Source organism: Anas platyrhynchos, chromosome 18 (genome assembly GCF_047663525.1).
Source record: "Anas platyrhynchos isolate ZD024472 breed Pekin duck chromosome 18, IASCAAS_PekinDuck_T2T, whole genome shotgun sequence".
NCBI classification, from domain to species: domain Eukaryota; kingdom Metazoa; phylum Chordata; class Aves; order Anseriformes; family Anatidae; genus Anas; species Anas platyrhynchos.
Window position 1 is genome coordinate 10,349,991 of NC_092604.1, and position 12,830 is coordinate 10,362,820.

A 12,830-nucleotide genomic window follows, 5' to 3' on the forward strand; every position below is an offset into this window, starting at 1 on the left:
CCAAGAACAACTTCAGACCTGGCCCTTTGGTATGGGAAACCCATAACCTGCAGGAAACACCTTTTTTTTGGGGCATCTCAATATGAGATGAGCGTGAGCACCCTCACCCCGGTGTACGGCTGTCTCCAAACCTTTGGGCTCAGGTCCCTCCAGCCAGCAGTGCCAGGGGGCTGAAACAGCTTTTGGGGAAGGGGCTCCACCTGCACCATGCCCCCAGGGGCCTGATCCTGCTCCTGGGACCGAGGGACCCAAGCACCGGGGCAGGGCTGTGCCCCTCGCATTGCCCCATCCAGGCAGGCTCACGGTTATAGCACAAGGTCTGGGAGAGGGGCCCGCAAGGACTGCTGAAGGAAGCTGCTTTCCTCATAAAAAAAAAAACTTTATTTGGAGCGAACCCATAAATAAATAAGTGCACAGGAACCTAATGGATTAAAACCAAATGGAACACGGGGCTATTTCAATACGTGGTTAATGCTGGGGGGCCCCGCGCCCTCCCTGCTCCATCCCCAGCCCCGTGGCCGCACCCTGCACCCCCTGCAGGACACTCCCTGGTCACTGTCACCCCCCTGCCCCCCCCAGTCCCGTTATCTCGTGACTGATCACAGCCAAGGCCACTTCGAGCTGTGTTTGTTCCAAAACTGCCTGCGTTGCAACAAAACCTGGTGTTTGCAGCAGGCTGGCGGGACACCTCGTCCCCCATGGGACTTGTGTCCCCCCCCGGGGCTCTGCTGAGTCAGGGACTGACCCCAGGGGAAGGCAATACAGGTGGGGGCTGCCGGGGCGGGGGTCAGGGGACAGTGAGGGCTCCTCCACCAGCAGGGGATCTCCAGCAGGGAACAGGACGGTGCGAGCTCAGCTCTCCCTGAGCCGTGTCCCCACCCGTGCCATACCGAGGGACTGGAGGTGGCACAACCCTGCAGGGCTGGCACCGGATTTGCCCCCCCCCCAGCTGCATCAGTAGGGGTAGGGCGAGATGGAGATGATGATGAGGAAGATGCTGCGCCCATGCCGTGCTCCTGGGGTCAGCGCCTGCACCTGGAGGCGATGGGTGCCGGGTGCGTGCAGCGGGCGCAGCGTGGCGATGACACCTCGGCCCTGCTCGGCACGCAGGGCGAAGGGGCTGCCCCCATCCTGCTCCAGCAGCGAGAAGAGGGTGCGGGCACCGAGGGCAGTGCCCGGGGCCAGGCGCAGGACGTCACGGCCAGCGGGGACACCGAGGGGCAGCGGGAGCAGGACGTGGCGCAGCACCGCGGGGCCATCCGCGCCGCAGTCCGGGGCGCAGTGGCTGAAGCACACCCTGCACCCCAGGGACACAGCGGGGCATCAAGGAGCAGCCAAGGGTGCCCAGAACACAGCACCAGCACGAGTGGCACTGTACGGGCCCCCCACAACCCCACAGGATGGCTCACCCAGGGCTGGAGCCTCGCCAGTAGCCGTCGGGGCAGGGGGTGTCCTCGCAGCGGGCTCCTCCGCGCGTGTTGAAGCAGAGCTGGCCAGAGGCGCACCGCAGCGTGCCCTCCCTGCACTCATCCACGTCTGCAAGAGGAGCAGGGGTGGGTAGCGGGGAAGGAGAAAAGCCCTGGGTTCCTCACAGCCAGGTGGCTGTAGGGTTGGGGGTTGCAGACCCCGAGGAAGGAAGGCTTCACTGACCCTGGCAGCTCTTCCCGTCGGGCAGCAGGCGGTAGCCGGGCGGGCACACGCAGCGGTAGCTGCCCTCGCTGTTCCTGCACTGGTGCTGGCACTGGTTTGGCACCCGGCACTCGTCGAGGTCTGGGGAGGAGAGGGGTGAAACCAAGCAGGGAAGCAGCGGTGCCCCTCAACCCGTTGCTGGGGGGCTCCCACCTCCCCTTCCCTGCACAGCCAAGCCTGGCGAGACCCCGACACCGTGGGTGAGGGCGCGAAGGAACCGGGAGATGCGGCAACAATGGGCAAATGCAGATTTTTAGGCAGACTTTTGGGCACGCAGTGGTCTCCAAACTCCCTGCAGAGCCCCTTGGCCTCCCCGTGCCCACTCACCGGTGCAGGTACCATTCCTCCTGACGAACCCAGAGGGGCAGGGACCCCGTGCATCCGGCCCCGCAGCCTTCGCCACTCGGCTGAGGGTGAGCCGCGGGTGCGAGCGGCTCCGCAGGCGGCTGCCGGGCCCCAGCCAGCGCAGGAGGGAGTCCCAGGGGGTGCTGCCTGCAGCCCCCCCTCCTGTCCCTGCTGCACCGCACTCGCCCTCCGGCAGCAGGACCATGCCGGGGGGGCACAGGCACTCGTAGGAGCCCCGCAGGTTGCGGCACTCGAAGGCGCACGGCGGAGGAAAGTGCAGGCACTCGTTAATGTCTGATGGAGCAAAGAGACAGGGAGGTACATGAAGATGGGGAAACGGGGCAGGGAGGGGGACGGGGACGTGTCCTGGGGGAGCTGGGCTCGTACCCAGGCAGGGCCAGGCAGCGCCCAGGGAGCGGTACCCGCGGGGGCACACGCAGCGATGTGTCCCCACGGTGTTCTCACAGATCTGGTTGTAGCGGCAGGCGTGGGAGCCCTCGGCACACTCGTTGATGTCTGGGGACATGAGGGGGACAGGGAGGTGGCACCTGGGGCTGCTCTGTGGGCAGAAGCCCCTCAACTACTCCTACACCCCATGGGGACCTTCCAGCCCCAAACCATCACACAGACCCTTCCCCAGTGAAGGTCCGTACCAAGGCAGTGCAGCTGCTGAGGGCCCAGAACAAATCCTGGTGGGCACTGGTCTCCTGGGAAGCAAGCAGAGGTGGCCGAGAAGGGACGTGTCACCGAAGGGAAGCAGCCTTTGCGCCCTCCCAGCCACCCAGGACCTGTGAGGGATCCCAGCACCTTCCTCTCCATTCTCATCCCCCTCGTTACCTGCATCCAGGGAGGTGCTGAGCTGGAAGCTGAGCTCCTCCGAGGCTGGGTCAAAGGAGGCTTGGACCTCCCTGGCCTGGATGTGCTGCACCCGCAGCGGCTGAAGACCAGGAGCGGGCTCGTACTCGATGGTGTGGTTGCAGCGGGCACGGGCGAGGCGCCCGTCCTGCAGGAAGCTCTGCACCGAGTCCCCGCTGAACCTCCCTGCCCCTGTCCGCACGTAGCGCTCGCTGAAGTCCTGGGGAGGGAGCAGGAGGGGGGAATCAGGCTGTAACCCCCTCGGAGACCCCCTCGGCACCCAGCCCAGGAGCCACGCTCTGGCAGGGAGGGTGGGAAGCTCCGGCACCTGCAGCAGCAGCGTGGCCTTGCCGATGCTCTCAGGCACGGAGCCGCTGAGCACGCTGTCCAGCAGCAGGGTGCCGCTGGCATCCGCACCCCGGGCAAGGTGGGTGATGCGCAGGAGGTCACCTGTGGGGATGGGAGAGCTGAGGGGTGGCACACAGCACCCCAAAACCGGCTCCACTGCCCGCTGGGCGGCACCGAGCCCAGGAGAGCACCAGGCTCAGCTCCCAGTGCCCATGGGGATGGTGCATGGGGGACAGGGATGCTAAAGCCAGGCAGGAGCAGGCACTGCCCCTGTCCCTTCTCGCACAGGGAGGTGACAGCAGGGGAGCCACACGCAGAGCATCCCTCACCTGTACCGAACTCCACCTGCGACTCGTGCCTGAAGGTGCCCCGTGCGAGCAGGATCCCACCGGGGACATCCCCACTGGTGTGCGCAAAGGACCAGTAAACGGGGGCCATAAGGGTGACCAGCACCCGCATCAGCAACCCTGGGGTGGGGAAGAAAACGTCACCACGAAGCCAGCACCCTCCTCGGGGGGCACCCAGCCCGATTCCCCCGGCACCCCACGAGCGGCAGCGCGGAAGTGGGGTGCTGCTCTCAGGATGCTCCTTGCTGTACATTTCGGCTTGGTTTTCTCCCTCTTTCCCCCATGATTTTCACCCAACGCGGGTCAATCACCCCCCCCCCCAGGGGTGAGAGATGTGCCACCACGGGGGTGATGTGCCACCACGTACCGACGTGCCGTGGGACGCCGCTGATGGTGGTGCGGATGGCGGTGGTGCCGGAGCGCGGCTCGTCCAGCACGCTGGCATTGAGGGTGGCAACACCGAACTCACGGGTGTTGATCACGCCCATCAGGCTGCCCCGCACCCGGCGCGGCTCCCCTGGAGACAAAACACGGCACTGGGGCTGCTCGCCCACGGGAAAGCCACCAGAGCAAGGCCAGCAGCATCCCCACCTGGATGCACGCACAGCCCCCAAATGCGCAGTGCCGCGTATCGACAGGGCGCCTGTGAGCTGTGAGCGTGGCCCCACACCTTGCACCCACCAACATGCACCAACACCTGCCCCCCGCATGCCCCAAGCCCCTTCTCTGCACCCGTACGCGTTCCTGGCCCCGATCCCAAGTTCTTATTTGCCTTTCCAGCACGCCTGGCAGCAAAACGCCAGCAGCCGCGCAGAGGGCACGCGGTGCTTCCGCCGCACCGCTCGGCCTGGCAATCTGCTCCCCGAGAGAGGATGTGCCTGGGCATTTAGCAGGACCCCTGGGACACAGGAATTTAATCACCGGCAGCAAATTCAGGAAGCCTGGGAGAGCCAAAAGGCTCACGGGGGCCACAGGCTCGCACGCAGCAGCTGCTTCAGGAAGGCTTTGGCTTGGCTCAGCCCTTTAGCTCGGACAAATGAGTGATGGAAGAGATGGGAGAGAGAAAAACCGGGTGCAAACCGAGGGATTTAAAGTAAGAACGGAGAAGCAATATCCTCCCAAGCTACCACGAGGCCAGAAGCCTCCAGACACCCACCTTGCACCACGAGGGAGGCGCGGGCAGCGGCAGAGCCCAGGGCGTTGCGAGCGATGCAGGTGTAGGTGCCGGTGTCCCGGGGGCTGGCAGCAGGCAGCAGCAGCGTGGCGTTGGGCAGGATGCGGCCTCGGGGCCCCTCTGGCAGCGCTTCCCCATCCCACTGCCACTCCACGGACGGGGTGGGCTCCCCCGACACCGCGCAGTGCAGCAGCACCCGCTGCCCGGTGCGCACCGACACCGCCCGTGGCGTCACCACCACCACGGGGGCACCTGGGCAGGGAAAGGGACCCGGGAAGTGTCACCGTCCCCTGGGGTTGTGCAAGCGTTGGGGGACTTTAGACACTCAGATGGGGCCAAGGGCAGGAACACCCCGGGGGAAGCACTCACACGAAGGCGCGTTTGCAGCCCCTTTTCCCTGCAGCCAAAGTCCATCACCTCCCCGAACCTTTTCTTCTCCTCTTCTTCCAGCTCCCCCCCAGCCTGAGCCTCTCCCTCTGCCCCAAACCATCTGTCCCACATGGCAAAAAAAGCAGGCAGAGGCCTAAAACACCCTTTTTCCCCAAAAAAATGAGGATATGAAGGGGCAGAACTCACTCTGCAGGGCCAGGGTGACCACCTTGGCTGCCGTGCCCGCCTCATTCTCCGCCACGCACCGGTAAAGCCCCGCATCGGCACCCTGGTGTTACGACAGCGTCAGCACAGCCACAAACCCACAACGGGGTGGCAAAGGCACTTCTGAGATGCTCGGCTTTGCCACAAAATCTCCCAAAACGTGCTGCCCACCTGCCTCCCTCCCCAAAACCCCCTCTCACCCCCAGGCTGCGGATGGCCAGTGATCCATTCTGCAGCTGGCGCAGCCGCCGGGTGGCCCCCACCGGCACCCCGTCCTTGCTCCAGCGGATGAAGGGCGCGGGGTGACCCCGGGTGTCACAGTCGAGGAGGACATTGCCCCCGGGGGGCTCGACTTGATAGGTGCTGGGGGCCCCCCTCACCACGGGTGCCTCTGGGGAAGAAGGGAGAGGGGTGGGAGAGGAGCGGGGACGGCTGGGTGTGCTGTGTCCCAGCCACCCCAAGGGCACCTACCCATGACGGAGACGAAGCTGGTGGCCCTGATGGTGCCGGCGCTGTTCTCGGCACGGCACACGTAGGTGCCACTGTCGGCGTGGGTGGCTGCTGCCCGCCGCAAGATGCTCCGGCCACGCTGCCCTGATACGCCCTCTGCAGTGAGCAACCCCCCAAAAAAAACAAAAACAACCCATGTGGGGTTATAACCCGCGTCACCAAACACTCCAGGACCCCAAAACGTGAAAAAGCCAGGAGGGAGGCAGGGCAGTGCACTCCCCCCAGCTGCCCACGCACCGGTGAGGGGCTGCCCGTCGGCCGTCCAGGAGATGCGGGGCTCGGGGCTGCCCGTGGCCTCGCACACCAGCTCCAGCTGCTCGCCCCGGCTCAGGACCACGTCCCCGGGCCGGCGGGTGAAGGTGGGCAGGGTGTGCACCCCGAGGGAGAGCCGGCGGACGGCCTTCCCCGCCGAGTTCACCGCGGTGCAGGAGTAGCTGCCGGCGTCGCCTTCCTGCGCACAGAAAGGGCGCGGTGCCCATCACGGGGTGCATCTCCACCCCGATACCCTTTTTTTTTTTTTGGTAAATTCAGCTGCTTGAGGGGCCTGTGCTCACCTGGACGTGGCGGAGCAGCAGCTCCCCGGATGGCAGGATGGTGATGGTCCCACCACGGTCCCGCACTGGGGCTCCCTCCCGGCTCCAGGACACGCGGGGCTCGGGGACGCCGCGGGCAGCGCAGGGCAGCAGCACGTCCTGCCCCTCCAGCACTGCCAGCTCCATGGGGCCGGCCGTGATGGTCGGGGGCACTGGGTGGGACAGACATCATCACTTTCACACCAACAACCCGTTGGGGTCCAGGGATGCTGCGAATCTGCCCTCAGAGCTGTGGCCTCCGCTGGGGCTGCTGTGGGGGTGCCCACAGCCCGGCTCCAGCACCCAACCCTCCAGCCTGTCCTCAGCTACAGCAAGGCAACACCCAGGGAAAACATCCTGGACAGCCACAGAGCTGGTCCCAGGGTTAATTGGGGTGGTTTGGAGGCAGACTCAGAGCTCGGCAGCCTGGGCTGCTCTCAGTGCCCTGCGTGGCCCCCCAGGAGCAGCAGGGAGGCGAGGGGCGAGTGCCTACACGGATTGATGCTGGGGGCACCGAGCTGGCAGCCACATTTCTGCTGCCTGCCAGGGATGGAGAAGGAAAGAACAAGGGGATTCCAGCCTTACCTTGCACGATCAGCCTGGTCCTCCCCATGGCAGTGCCCGAGGGGTTGCGAGCCACGCACAGGTAGCTGCCAGCATCTGCCAGGGAGGCTCGGAGGAGGTGCAGCTGCCCGCTGGGGAGCACCTTGAGCCCAGGCCCTGTGGGACAGGCAGGAATGAAGAAGAGGAGAGAAGAGAGCAGCTGAAAGCCCCAAGGAACAGCTCCAGTGGCCACCAGACACAGTGGGGAGCCACGAGGCTGGCTGGGCACCTCAGCCCTTCAGGTGTCCTCAAGAAGCCACCCAGTGGTGCTGGCAGCTCAGCCACCCAAATCCACCCCCGGGCAGGGGCTGGCAGGCAGCATGGGCTCCTGCTCACCTCCAGCGATGCTGGCACCATCCTTCTGCCAGGTGACCTCCGGCCGGGGGACCCCGCTGGCCTCGCAGGACAGCACCGTGCTGGCATTGACCTTCACCATCACCATGCCGGGCAGGGGCTTCAAGGCGGGGGGCTCTGCAAGAGACAGAAATGCTGCCACCAGCATCTCCCCAGCAACGTGCAGGGAGCAGGACCCCCTGAGCCACACGTACCGTGCACCACGAGCCGGAGGTGTTTTTGGGCAGTGCCTGCGGCGCTCCTCGCCGTGCAGGTGTAGCGACCGGTGTGCACAGGCAGCGCCTGCCTGATCTCCAGGGCTCCTAGAAGGCAAAAAGGGGGCAGCAGGAGGGCTGCAGGGACCCGCTGCCCCCCGGTGCCCTGCCCTGAGCCCCTACCTGTGGGCAGGACGCGGTAGCCGCCCCCTCGGCTGCCCAGCTGAGCCCCATCCTTGCTCCACGACACCGCTGGTTTGGGCACGCCGGAGGCGTAGCAGGTGAGGACAGCAGGGGACAGCCGGGTGACGGCCACATCCGTGAGGTCATCGGCAATGGTGGGGGGCACTGGAGGAGGAAAGGAGGGAGGTGATCAGGGTGCACGGCCCGTGCTGAAGGGGAGCTGGACCTGACGCACACGGATGCAGATATTTCTGGTGCCTCAATTCCCAGTCCCCTAGAAGGGACTCAAATGCAGCGGGGGCTGAAGCATGGCTACATCATGTCTAAGTGGGGGGGGAGAGACCCCCCAATAAGGCAGCTCCCTGCAGTACTTGCAGCCCCCCAGGGCTCACCGTGGACAGACACGAGGAACACCTTGCGCGCCTCTCCGGCGGCGTTGGTGGCGATGCACTCGAACCACCCCTCGTCCCGGGGGCTGGGGCTGGTGATGAGCAGCGAGCCCGAGGTCTGCACCCTGCGTGGGCACAGCACACGTTGGGGACAGCCCCTGCACCATGGGGAGCAACCAGAGGGGGGAAAAAAAAAAACAAAAAAACAACCCAGGGGGCAAGGAGGGTACCTGTAAGCACCGGGCAGGAGGTGTGGGTTCAGGGGGCGGCCGTCCTTCTCCCAGCGGACCTGGGGTGCAGGGGAGCCTGATGCATCGCAGGACAGCCAGGCTGGCTGCTGGGCCAGCAGGGTGAGGCTGGGGGGGCCGGGGGTGATGGCAGGAGGAACTGCAGGAAGGCAAACGGGGAGCTGGGAGCTGCCCGGAGGGGGCAAGCAGTGGGCAGCAGCGCGGTGTTGTACCCATGAGAGCTGCCCAGAAATAACGGGTGGCAGCAGGGGCGCAGGAGGGATGCTGCTCACTTTCCTGCTTACCCAGGACACGGAGATCCAGGCCCCGCCGGTCAGAGCCAGCAGGGCTGGAGGCCACACAGAGGTAGTAGCCAGAATCCTGCACCCGAACGGGGTCGATGTGCAGGGAGCCATCGGGCAGCAGCTGCAGCCTGGGGAGGGAGGGAGGGAGGGAGAGCAGGTGAGCCCCCAGGGGCTGTGCACAGCCAGGAACACGCAGGGGCACACAGCCAGGAGGGTGACGGGCACCCCGCAGCCAGATGGGGCACGTCCCCTGAGCGGGCACGGGGACAGGGGCTCAACTGGGAGCCAGCTCTGGGTGCCACCGAGCTGCAAAGCCTTGTACCTGCTGGTGCCACGAAGGGACAGGAGCTGCCCGTCCTTTCTCCACGTCACCCGGGGCGTGGGCCACCCCTCTGCCTGGCACTGCAGCGTGGCCGACCCGTTGGTGGGCACGTTCACCTCCTCGGGGCCTGGCTGGATGTGTGGGGCCACTGCGGCAGCACCCATGGGGAAGGGAGAAAATGAACGACAGAGCTCAGAGAAGGAGAAATCAAACCCAACCCACGCCTCTTTTCCTATTGCCCCATCCATAGGAGACCCCAAAATATTGGGCATCTCTGTCCCCGATGAAAGGGATGCTCAGGGAATGCGCTCTCCCCCAGCCAAGCCTCGCGGCAGGGCGATGCTCACCGTGAATTTCCACCTGGAAGCTCTGCCTGCTGTCCCCCGTTGCAGTGCCAGCCCTGCAGACGTACTCCCCCCCGTCTGCTGCCCCCACGTCCCAGATCCTCAGGAACCGGCCCTCGGCCAGGATCTGCCTGCGGGCATCCCCCTGACACCCCCCAGGGCAGCCCCGATCAGCGGCTGTGCCCACAGGGAGCACAATGGGGCTGAGAGGGGAGGGACCCGGCCCCGCAGCCCCCCCAGCACACCTACCCGCAGCGGGGAGCCCTCCCGGTGCCACTCGATGTAGGGGGGCGGCACAGCATCCATGGGGCACTCCAGGGTGAGCTGCCCCCCCGGCACGGCGGTGATGCTGAGGGTCTCACTGGTGTCCATGGTGCCGAGAGGGGCTGTGGGATGGGTGGCAGCTGAGCACCCCCATGCCTGTCCCCATCCATCCTCGTTTATCCACAAAAAGCCCCCCCCCCAGTCTCTGGGGCTACCGTGTTCTGCTCCAGATCCCCCTCAGATGCTTATAGTACCCCCTGATGTGTCCAAATTTGACCCCAAAGCCCTGCGCACCCTGACCCTCACCCCACGCACCCTCCCCACGGGGGCCACGCTACCTCGGGCGCTGACGTGGAAGCTCCTGCTGTCCTCCCCAGCAGGGCTGGTGGCCAGGCAGGTGTATAAACCGGAGTCAGCCACCTACACAAAGCCAGGAGAGGGAAAAAAATGAGGCAAAAACAAGCCAGAAAGAGAACGCAGGCGAGGAAGGGGAGGAGGAGCCCCCACCTCCATGCTGTCGATGCGGAGCGTGCTCTCGTTCCCCGCCGAGAGCCAGGGCCCTGCCAGCAGCTGCCCGTCCTTCTCCCAGGTGACAGCAGGCGCAGGGACCCCCGCCACCACGCAGGTCAGCTCCAGCGGGGCGCCCACGGCCACGGCCATCTCGGTGGAGTGGGACGCATCCTCAATTTTTGGGGGCTCTGCAAAGCGCAGGGGGAGCCGGGAGCGCTCATCCCTCAGCTGCTCCCCAGGGTCAGCACCCCCAGCCCAGGGGAGACACGCACCCATCACCAGGAGGCTGAAGGCTCTGCTGGCTTCCCCGGCCTCGTTGGAGGCCACGCAGGCGTAGACCCCTGTATCAGCCGGCCCCACAGCCCCCAGGCTCAGCCGTGGGCCGTCGGCCACCCTCTTGCTTGGCAGTGCTGGGGTCTCGCCGAGCTTCAGCCAGGTCACTGCTGGTGCCGGGGACCCGCTGGCTTCACAGGCGAAGGTGACATCGGAGCCCTTGGCCACCACCTGCTCCTCGCTGCTCTCCGGGCTCTCCAGGACAGGGGGTGCTGGGGACGGAGCCGACTCCTTAGCGGGGCAGTGGGAGAAAAGCTCCCAGGGGTCCCAGGCACTAGGTTTTGGCAAACGGCCACCATCCCGAGAGCACCCGGAGGTGGCTCAGCCTCCTGCAGGGGTTTGCCCAGCACTGGGTGCTCTGGGTCTGCTTTCAGGCTGGTCCCTCCTTGCTCCGTCCTTCCCGAGCCCACCCAAGGGCCAACTCAGCTTGCACAACGAGTGCTCTGCAAGCAAAACTGGTGCCTGGGTGCCCCCACCTGCTCTGCTCCCCCTCAAATCCCCGGCTCCTCCATACCCAGTATCTGCAGGACGAAGCTGCGATCGGCCACCCCTGCCTGGCTGGAGACAATGCAGGTGTAGAGCCCGGCATCAGAGACCTGTGTGCGGGAGATCCTACCCCGGGGAGAAGGGCACGAGGAGGAGGAGGAGATGTCAGTGGCAGGATCACCTGGAGAAGGGTGCTCCCAACATCTCCACCTGACCCCTCTGCCACGCAGACCCAGGAGCTGCCCCCAAAACCCACAGCCAAGCATCCCCCCAGCACCTCTCTCACCTGAGGACGTGCCCGGCCGAGAGCAGTGTGACACGTGGGGACAGCCGCAGGGGCAGCCCGTCCTTCAGCCAGCTCACACGCAGCGGAGGGGACCCCCGTGCCCGGCACCGCAGGGTGACCGCCGCGGCCAGGACGCCACGGACCACATCAGAGCCATCGGCACCTCCCTCGATGACTGGGGGCACTGGGCGAGGGGACGAGAGGCAGAGATGAGGCTGCTGGGGACGGGTGGCCGTGCCCGGTGCCCCCAGCCCCACTCACCCAGCACGCTCAGCACGTGCAGCCGCGCATCTTCGCCCGCGCTGTTGCGTGCCAGGCAGGTGTAGGCACCCGAATCAGCAGCACGCAGCGCCTCGAGGAGCAGAGCACTGCCATCCGGTGACACCCTGCATGGGACAGCACCGCGGTGACACCAGCACCCCCAAAGCACCCACGGGGGAGGGATGCTCCGTGCCCAGTTGCGCCCCAGGCTGTAGGATTTGGGGTGCACTGCAAGGACAGCAGTGTCCCCGTCCCCCCCATTGACTTACTGGGCACGTGATGGGGGCTGCAGCTGCAGGGGCTGCCCGTCCTTCAGCCAGGAGATTTGGGGGGGTGGCTGCCCCTCTGCCTGGCACTCCAACCTCACCTCGCCGCCCTCCAGCACGCTGTGCTCGCTGGGGACCCCTGCGCCAAGGATGCGGGGTGCCACTGTGCGAGAAAGAGAAGAGAGAGGCTGAGGAGGACAAGAAAAAAAAGGAGGAGGAAGGCTCCCCATGGGGGGGAGAGCCCAGGGCCCCTCACCAACCCATCAAACCTCACCTCGCACCAGCACCAAGAAGTCCTTGCGCGTCTCGGTGCCCTCACCCTGTGCCAGGCAGGTGTAGCGGCCCTGGTGGGAGGGCTGCAGGGCGCTGATCTGCAGCTGCCCCCCCCCAGGCACCAGGCCCTGCTCGGGGCTGCTTGCTGCCAGGAGATGGGGCAGAGGGGGTTGTGGTTGTGCTCCTCTGCAGAGCCCTCCCCAAGCACCCTGTTGTGCTCTGTCCCCCCCCAGTTCCCACCCCTGGGGCCCCGGTTGGTTAAAGGAGAGGTGTGGGCTCTGCAGGTTTGCAGGAGGAAGGAGATAGAGTTTGGGGAGCAAACCCCAGTTCTGGTGGCACTTGAATGGCTGGTACCCCGAGAGCTCAGCACCACACCCCTACGTCGCATCCCATGCCCAAATCCCTCAGCACTCATTGCTGAGACAGAAGCAAAACCTCCTAAAAACACGCAGGAAAAGTACCAACGCCTTCATGCTCTGCCTCCTCCCCTGCAGGGCCCTGAGTTTTTTTCACAGTGGAATTAGAAATAGGGAAACTGAGGCAGGGCCGGGGGCAGAAGCCCGGCACGTCACCACCTCCGTGCGTACCCAGTGTCCTCCCGTCCTTCAGCCAGGTGACAGCGGGCACGGCGGTGGCTGCACAGCTCAGGACGAGGGGGCTGCCCATGTCAGCACTGAGCGTCTCCTCCTGGGGGTCCTCAGCACCTGGGGGCTCTGGGGAAGAGGAGGAGCAGGGATGTGGGGAGTGAGCAGGGGCCAAATCCCAAGCCCCAAATTCCTGGCTGTGTTTGCAGCCA

At 65.7% G+C, this 12,830-nt stretch overlaps 1 protein-coding gene across 8 annotated transcripts in view; it reads right to left on the reverse strand.

Moving 5' to 3' along the window:
• Positions 1 to 342: 342 nt before the first annotated feature.
• HMCN2 (hemicentin 2) overlaps positions 343 to 12,830 on the reverse strand; it is a 36,690-nt gene continuing 24,202 nt past the window's right edge. For all 8 annotated transcript variants that reach the window (XM_072025240.1, XM_072025239.1, XM_072025243.1 and 5 more), the window contains 35 exons: positions 12,622 to 12,747; positions 12,036 to 12,179; positions 11,765 to 11,924; positions 11,496 to 11,620; positions 11,235 to 11,418; positions 10,977 to 11,074; positions 10,402 to 10,674; positions 10,127 to 10,317; positions 9,958 to 10,039; positions 9,605 to 9,741; positions 9,359 to 9,500; positions 9,012 to 9,159; positions 8,690 to 8,817; positions 8,388 to 8,544; positions 8,161 to 8,282; positions 7,769 to 7,933; positions 7,586 to 7,693; positions 7,374 to 7,508; positions 7,020 to 7,154; positions 6,417 to 6,607; positions 6,100 to 6,313; positions 5,824 to 5,958; positions 5,553 to 5,743; positions 5,335 to 5,416; positions 4,741 to 5,010; positions 3,952 to 4,101; positions 3,567 to 3,704; positions 3,218 to 3,339; positions 2,872 to 3,109; positions 2,688 to 2,741; positions 2,422 to 2,550; positions 2,017 to 2,328; positions 1,651 to 1,770; positions 1,410 to 1,536; positions 343 to 1,297 (listed from right to left, as the gene is read on the reverse strand). In XM_072025240.1, the coding sequence (XP_071881341.1) occupies positions 955 to 1,297; positions 1,410 to 1,536; positions 1,651 to 1,770; positions 2,017 to 2,328; positions 2,422 to 2,550; positions 2,688 to 2,741; positions 2,872 to 3,109; positions 3,218 to 3,339; positions 3,567 to 3,704; positions 3,952 to 4,101; positions 4,741 to 5,010; positions 5,335 to 5,416; positions 5,553 to 5,743; positions 5,824 to 5,958; positions 6,100 to 6,313; positions 6,417 to 6,607; positions 7,020 to 7,154; positions 7,374 to 7,508; positions 7,586 to 7,693; positions 7,769 to 7,933; positions 8,161 to 8,282; positions 8,388 to 8,544; positions 8,690 to 8,817; positions 9,012 to 9,159; positions 9,359 to 9,500; positions 9,605 to 9,741; positions 9,958 to 10,039; positions 10,127 to 10,317; positions 10,402 to 10,674; positions 10,977 to 11,074; positions 11,235 to 11,418; positions 11,496 to 11,620; positions 11,765 to 11,924; positions 12,036 to 12,179; positions 12,622 to 12,747 (5,576 nt within the window). In that variant the 3' untranslated portion in view covers positions 343 to 954. The remainder of the gene's footprint in view (positions 1,298 to 1,409; positions 1,537 to 1,650; positions 1,771 to 2,016; positions 2,329 to 2,421; positions 2,551 to 2,687; positions 2,742 to 2,871; positions 3,110 to 3,217; positions 3,340 to 3,566; positions 3,705 to 3,951; positions 4,102 to 4,740; positions 5,011 to 5,334; positions 5,417 to 5,552; positions 5,744 to 5,823; positions 5,959 to 6,099; positions 6,314 to 6,416; positions 6,608 to 7,019; positions 7,155 to 7,373; positions 7,509 to 7,585; positions 7,694 to 7,768; positions 7,934 to 8,160; positions 8,283 to 8,387; positions 8,545 to 8,689; positions 8,818 to 9,011; positions 9,160 to 9,358; positions 9,501 to 9,604; positions 9,742 to 9,957; positions 10,040 to 10,126; positions 10,318 to 10,401; positions 10,675 to 10,976; positions 11,075 to 11,234; positions 11,419 to 11,495; positions 11,621 to 11,764; positions 11,925 to 12,035; positions 12,180 to 12,621; positions 12,748 to 12,830) is intronic.